Below are 7500 nucleotides of genomic sequence, written 5' to 3'. Positions count from 1 at the left end.
TAAGAGCTCCTCTCCTGTTTAGTATAGAATAATAATAATAATAATATAGAATAATTTAATAATATAGAATAATAATGATAATATAATTTTATATGATTAACATGTCTGTTTCACAGCCGTAGACTTCCAGATGTTTGTGGGATTTTACAAGCGTCTCTTCTCCCAGTGCAGAGCTGTGGTGAGTTCACATGCTCTGATCTAAAGCAGACAAGGCTAGCACGCCTCCAGGCTTTGTGCTAAGCTAAGCTAACTCTGCCTCCAGGCTTTGTGCTAAGCTAAGCTAACTCTGCCTCCAGTCTTTGTGCTAAGCTAACTCTGCCTCCTCAGTGTCATTAATAGATGAATAAATGAGTGAATTAAAGTGTGTTTCCTGTTGGTTCAGGTGGTTCAGGACTCTGATGGAGTTTCTCCTGAAGAGAAGATCAACACTCCTCCCATCAGTAAGGTACGATTACTCCACCTGGTGAGTGAGTGAGTGAGTGAGTGAGTGAGTGAGTGAGTGAATGGGTAAATGAGTGAATGACTGAATGAATTAATGAATAATGAATGAGTGAGTGAGTGAGTGAATGAATGGGTAAATGAGTGAATGAATGAACCGACAGCGTCGTTATGGAAACGTAGCCCCCACCCTCCTGTTCCACTTTAGGTAAACACTGTTATGAGCCGCCAGCTCTCCGTCTCCATGTTGAGAGCCGTGTAGAGTCAATCATAACGCTCCCAACCTTTGATCTGTTTTTTCACATTTTATTGAAAACAGAAGTTAAAAACAATATCTGTAGAACTTGATATTAGTTCATTATGAACAACTGAATATCTAATTAATATTTACACAAAAGTAGATCTCTTCCTGATTTTTATTATAATAATAATTATTTTACCTTTAATTTAAATGATTTGTCTTGTTGGCAGTTGAACTGATTTCATGTTCTACAGATTTCTGTTTGAATAAAGTTCAAAACCAACTTTCTCAGGATCACCTGATTTAAATCAACAGGTTCTCTCAGTGAGTACTTCAGGTACATAAAGTACATAAAGAGTAAAGCTGTGAGTTGGAGTACTTCAGGTACAAAAAGTACTCATACTGTGTCCCTGTATGAACAGATCCCCATCAGATTTAAAGGAGGACAGAGTCAGACCGTAACCAAGGTAACGACAGGAGACCTTCATGTTACTAACTGTGACATCATCAGTCCACCATTAATATGATTATTATGTGTTCATATAGTATAATATCTATTATTACAGCTTAGTTTACACACACTGATATAGATACAGATAATCCCCCTGTGTACTTGTACTCATAGTCAGTGTACTACTACAGTAGATGTAGTATTTCAGACCCCTGAGAGAATGAATATCAGACACTGTATTCATAATGTTTGTAGACTCATCATGTCACTAACGATTGTTTTCATCCATTAATCTGATTATTATTATTATCATTATTATTATTATCATTATCATGATTATTATGATTATTATGATTATTATTAGTATAATTATTATTATCATTATTAGTATTATTATTATTATTATAATTATTATTATATTCATTATCATATTATTATGATTATTATTATTATTATTATTATCATTATTATTATCATTATTATTATTATTATTATAGTTATTATCATTATTGTTATAGTTATCATTATTATTATTATGATTATTTTATTATTATTATTATTATTATTATTATTATTATCATCATTAGAGTAAAACCATTAATATTTCTGAATGAATCTTTGACCATAAACATGACTTTCTGTCCTGGACCGGGTCTCCTGGTTGTCTCTCATGTCTCGTTGTCCTCAGGACCTGGACGTTAAAGGGGACGTCCAGCAGCCGGGGTCCAGACTGGGCGAGGCGTCCCAGACCAGGACCCCCTCTGTGGGATCTGAGAGGGAGCGTCTGGACCTGGACCTGGACCTGGAGGTGGAGGACCATGAGGACGGGGATTCCTTCTTTGACGACCCGCTGCCCAAACCACAGAAGACCTACGGCTGGTGAGGACACCTGACCTTTGGCCTTTGGCTGGTCTCACCTGTGGGGACACCTGACCTCATCTACCTGTAGTCAGCTCTGATTGGATCAGTCCAGGTCACATGATGTCTGACCAGACTGTCTCAATATGAACACTAGAACTAGTTTAACACAGCTGTAAGATGAGACTGTGAGGAGCTAGCTTAGCTTAGCTTTAAATAAAGACTAGGAGCAGGGGGATACAGCTAGCTTAGCTTAGCATAAAGACGAAGCAGGAGCAAACGGCTAAAGAGAAGAACGATGTGTCCTCCGACTCAGAGCGCTGCTCTTCTTCTTCTTCTTCCTGTCCTCTTGTCTTTATGTCTCTCTGCTCTTCTTCTTCTTCCTGTCCTCTTGTCTTTATGTCTCTCTGCTCTTCTTCTTCTTCTTCTTCCTGTCCTCTTGTCTTTATGTCTCTCTGCTCTTCTTCTTCAGTTTTAAAAATCCTGTCTCTCTGCTCTTCTTCTTCACTGTTTCGTCTCTTCTGTCGTCAGTTTTAAAAATCCTTTTTTTATCAGACTGCAGACTGTTTGATCATTAAGAACAATAAGATCTGATGTCTGACTTCCAAACCTTGACTAGAAAATCACGTCCCGTAAATCTATGGCCTCTGGTTTCACAATAAAAGACCCCCACTTCCTTTGCACTAAAGTGCTTTTATTGTGAAGTTCATAAAGGAGGTGATGATCAGCAGTTGAAGGTGACGTCTCTCTGCTCCAGCAGACTAAATGTCCTGAACTTGTCTTACTCTCCCTTTTTTACAGTCCTTACACTGTCTCTCTTGATGTCTTTAATGTCCTTACATCTCTCCTGAACTGCTTCTTCCTGTCTCCTTGTGTCCTACCTACCTCAACTGTCCTCTTCACCTGTCTTCCCTGTCCTCCTGTCTTCACCTGTCCCCTCTACCTGTCCTCTCTACCTGTCCTCTCTACCTGTCCTCCATACCTGTCCCCTCTACCTGTCCTCTCTACCTGTCCCCTCTACCTGTCCTCTCTACCTGTCCCCTCTACCTGTCCTCTCTACCTGTCCCCTCTACCTGTCCTCTCTACCTGTCCTCTCTACCTGTCCCCTCTACCTGTCCTCTCTACCTGTCCCCTCTACCTGTCCCCTCTACCTGTCCTCTCTACCTGTCCCCTCTACCTGTCCTCTACCTGTCCCCTCTACCTGTCCTCTCTACCTGTCCCCTCTACCTGTCCCCTCTACCTGTCCTCTCTACCTGTCCCCTCTACCTGTCCTCTCTACCTGTCCCCCTTACCTGTCCCCTCTACCTGTCCTCCTGTCTTCACCTGTCCTCCCTCCCCTCCCCTACCTGTGCTCCCCCTGTCCCCCCCCTGTGAGGACAGATGTGAGTGATGTCCCCCTGTGGACAGATGTCCTCCCCCTGCAGTGATGTCCCCCTGAGGGAGGAGTGTCTCTCTGTGCCGGTTGTGTCCCCCATGAGGCGGGACAGAAGCCTCAGCGAGTGAGTCCTTATGTCCTGACGTCTGATCAGTTAAAAGACTCCCTGTGGGCAGACGTGTGGACAGATGTGAGGGCAGATGTGAGGACAGATGTGAGGACAGATGTGAGGACAGATGTGAGGACAGATGTGAGGGCAGATGTGAGGGCAGATGTGAGGACAGACGTGAGGACAGATGTGAGGACAGATGTGAGGACAGATGTGAGGACAGATGTGAGGACAGATGTGAGGACAGATGTGAGGACAGATGTGAGGACAGATGTGAGGACAGATGTGAGGGCAGATGTGAGGACAGATGTGAGGACAGATGTGAGGACAGACGTGAGGACAGATGTGAGGACAGATGTGAGGACAGATGTGAGGACAGATGTGAGGGCAGATGAGGACAGACGTGAGGACAGATGTGAGGACAGACGTGAGGGCAGACGTGAGGACAGACGTGAGGACAGACGTGAGGACAGACGTGAGGACAGATGTGAGGACAGAACCGCAGCAGAAGAAGAATAAGACAAACATGTTGAAGGTTTTCTGTTGTGGCTTCTGTTGATTTCCCAGCATGCATCTGTGTGGCCAGAGAGGAAGAAACCATGAGGGAACTAACTGCACTGTTTTACTCTTATTTATTCATCTGCTGTAACACTGAGGACCTGTGATGTCATCAGCTAAGGTGTGATGTCATCTGGAGGCTGAACTGAGAGCTGCTCACTGACTGTGTGATGTAAACGGTGTTTGGCGTGGGGGGGGATCAGTGAGACGTCTCAGTGGACGACTGTAACGGAGACGTCATTAAAGTTTCATGAGCTCTGAGGAGGAAGTGGGTCAAACAGTCAGAACGGGACGCGTCCTGCATGAGTCCTCAGTGCAAGGTGTGTCCTAAAGTGAAGACGAGACTTCCTGTTATCACCGTCTCTTATTTGTGTCTCTGTCCTCCTCTCTCTCTCTCTCTCTCTCTCTCTCTGTCTGTCTCTCTGGTCTCAGTCTGTCTGTCCTCGCTGCTGATGATCGTCTCTCTGAACACAGTCAGTCCGCTGAGCTCAGGTGAGCTATACACCTGAAAAAATAACTACAGGAAGTTACCTGTTGTATTGTAGATTTTCAGAATAAGACACTTTAAAACTCTCTGAACACACAGACATGAAACACAGTTTTACATATTTATCTCTGATGGTCGTCCTCGATCAACGTCTGTTCATCACTGGATCACTGCAGACCGGAGATGTAGACATTTCAAAATGACCCAATATGGTTGTTTGAATTAGATGCACTGAAGTATTTATCAGTTGTTATTGTAATAATCTGAGATCATGACAGCAAACAGACTGTAGATGATCAATATACAAGTCCCTCCTGTCCTGAACCTCCGTCCTCAGCTGACTGTGTGCTGTTTCTATCCCAGGAAGGTGGAGGCGTCAGGGGCCAGAGGGAGTCCAGCAGGGTCCCTGTCAGAGGCCCCGAGACCAGGAGGAGGAGGAGGAGGAGGAGGAAGCAGCGCCTCAGAGCAGAGCCACAGCAGGAACGGTCAGAGTTCAACTCTTCAACAGAAACATTTAGTGGTTTAACGGACCGTTATCGATCCTTTATCCGTACTGACCCCCCCACGGATTAATCACACAGTTTAACATTAATCATCACAGTGTAAATAAAGTTTTACTGACCATCGTTATCCTTCAATATTCAGTAAAATATAAACAACCGATCTGTGTTTAAATCAACAGGAGGAGAGCTAGTAACGTTAGCTGCACCGCTGACGGCTAACAGGAGGAGAGCTAGTAACGTTAGCAGCACCACTAACGGCTAACAGGAGGAGAGCTAGTAACATTAGCAGCACCGCTAATAGGAGGAGAGCTAGTAATGTTAGCTGCACCGCTAACGGCTAACAGGAGGAGAGCTAGTAATGTTAGCAGCACCACTAACGGCTAACGAACGGAGGTTCAGTTCAGTTACATTATGAACATCCTGAAGAGTAGAAGAACTACAATATTCAGTTTGTCCTGATGGTGGCGCTAAAGGAACGATTAAAGACTCCTTACAATCTGACAGGTTGATCCTCTGGAGAGCAGGAATATACTGTTTATAAAATATCACATCAGTGAAGCAGGATGAACCTTGTTGATGTTCTTCTTCTTCAGGAGCGTCGGCCTCCAGAGAGAGAGGCTTCAGAGACTCAAAGGCCCCAAACGAAAGAACAGGATCTCTGCATTTAGGTACGGTTCAACCACCACGATCACAACAGACCACGAATGTTAAGTTTGGTTACACCATAAAACCGTAAAAGAAGCCAACGCTTAAACATCAGCAACAGCCTTGTGGTTCCCTGCATGTTTACATTGTACAGCTTTTATTGTGAAAGGTAAAAAGGAAAGAGTAGATCTGATCTGTGCTGCTTTTGTCGAGGTTGAAAGAAGTAATAAAGTTTTCTGTCTCGGTTTGCACTATGGAAGAGACTTAGAAAAGATTGGACAATGTAGATTAGAGAAACAACAACTTCCTGTTTGGATGGCGTATGGCTCCAATGGGCGCCATGTCAAGGTCATTGAATCATATAAATAAAATGACTTAAACTATAAATAAGGAAGAATAACATCTGGGAGCCATTTTCAAATGTTTGAAGAAAACCTTGACGGTAAAAACGTATTTCTGTCAGTAAGAAAACTGAGTGTCGTCTGCAAAGAGTTGCATCTTTAGATTTCTGTGGATTTTTGGGGGGTTTGTGAAAATGTTATAAATGTTTCATTTTACAAATAAACTTTTCAAACATTGTTTCACAGATGACGATGTTGAATACGACGATGACTTCAACAGGTGAGACCGACGGAGAACTTCATCCTTCTGTTTTCACGTTCATTTGCTGTAAAATAGTCACTGTGTGTGTGTGTGTGTGTGTGTGTTGCAGCCATCGGTCCGACCTCTCGAAGAGCGAGCTCAGTATCGGTGAGGAGATCGAGGAAGTCTCCATCGAGGGACCGGACGTCAGCGACAAGGTGATGTCACTTCCTGCCTCTCTGTCCGTACTGCGTCTTTAAATGGTCCGGTTGAATCTCACGTCTTTGTTCTGCAGTTTGATGAAACCACTCAGGACCTGAGCGTCTCTCAGCTCAGTCAGAGCCACGGAGCCGACTACATGGAGGAGGTGGCCTGATTCTCCCATCATGCACTTCTCTGTCCTCCTCTGTATTTATGTGTGTTGCCTCCACTGAGCTAATAAAATGATTTGTATTCACAGTTTGTTTTCAGCAGAATTATTTCACTTTGTTTTCAGAGTTGAACGGCGTTTGAACGGCGTTTGAACGGCGTTTGAACGGCGTTTGAACGGCGTTCAGCGACTAAACATTTGGTGTAAACTTTCCTCCTGAAACAGGAAACACTTTGACGTTCAGAGTGACAGAATTACATGTTCTTTATTGAAAGAATTACATGTTTAATTCTAGACATGTATGGTTCCCATAGAGGACTTTATTTAAATGATCAATGTTAACCAAAAGATGAAAATGTACAAAAAAATTCTACAATAGCATTAATAGAGTTATTGTAATTAATATTTAAATGAAAATACAAAAGCCATTTGACATTTAACCTTTAAGGTGGTATGCTGCTTTACAGAGGGCAATACTCAAATGTTAAATGATATTCCATTTATTCCAGCAAAATGAATATCTAAATAAAAATTTAGATTTTTCAAAGATTTAACTTGCTGTAAAGTGGACAATATTAAATATATTATGACTGCAATGACTATTTATGCTCCTTATATAGCAGCGACACCTGAACGCATCATCTTCAGATAAACCGGTTTGACTGGGAGACACTGACACACACACACACACACACACACACACACACACACACATTCTCTGTGTTTGTGTGTGCGTATGTGTGCGTGTGTGTAGGTGAAAGAGGAAGACTTGAATGAGTCTTTTCAGAAACACACGTTTCCCTTTTATCAGCAGTGTTTCAGTGGTAGATGTCGTGCAGCCGCCTCATCTTCACCATCATCTTCTTCATCACCTTCATCTTCA

The 7500-nt window shown here is 42.9% G+C and overlaps 2 protein-coding genes across 4 annotated transcripts in view; both read left to right on the top strand.

Moving 5' to 3' along the window:
- cep43 (centrosomal protein 43) overlaps positions 1-6706 on the top strand; it is a 14503-nt gene extending 7797 nt beyond the window's left edge. Inside the window, exons 9-18 of one of the 3 annotated variants that reach the window (XM_054618280.1) lie at positions 117-178; positions 383-445; positions 1102-1146; positions 1819-2009; positions 4463-4522; positions 4881-5002; positions 5614-5688; positions 6253-6286; positions 6378-6465; positions 6543-6706. In XM_054618280.1, the coding sequence (XP_054474255.1) occupies positions 117-178; positions 383-445; positions 1102-1146; positions 1819-2009; positions 4463-4522; positions 4881-5002; positions 5614-5688; positions 6253-6286; positions 6378-6465; positions 6543-6623 (821 nt within the window). In that variant the 3' untranslated portion in view covers positions 6624-6706. The remainder of the gene's footprint in view (positions 1-116; positions 179-382; positions 446-1101; positions 1147-1818; positions 2010-4462; positions 4523-4880; positions 5003-5613; positions 5689-6252; positions 6287-6377; positions 6466-6542) is intronic. The other 2 variants (XM_054618282.1, XM_054618281.1) reach the window with 2 other exon arrangements.
- Positions 6707-7456: 750 nt separating this feature from the next.
- ccr6a (chemokine (C-C motif) receptor 6a) overlaps positions 7457-7500 on the top strand; it is a 6508-nt gene continuing 6464 nt past the window's right edge. Inside the window, exon 1 of the mRNA XM_054618678.1 lies at positions 7457-7500. This exon is cut by the window's right edge and continues 32 nt beyond it. The gene's annotated coding sequence lies outside the window, so the exon portion shown is untranslated.

Source organism: Anoplopoma fimbria, chromosome 18, assembly GCF_027596085.1.
Source record: "Anoplopoma fimbria isolate UVic2021 breed Golden Eagle Sablefish chromosome 18, Afim_UVic_2022, whole genome shotgun sequence".
NCBI lineage: Eukaryota > Metazoa > Chordata > Actinopteri > Perciformes > Anoplopomatidae > Anoplopoma > Anoplopoma fimbria.
Note: the sequence above shows the minus strand (reverse complement) of the source record. Positions and strands in the feature narration are given on the sequence as shown.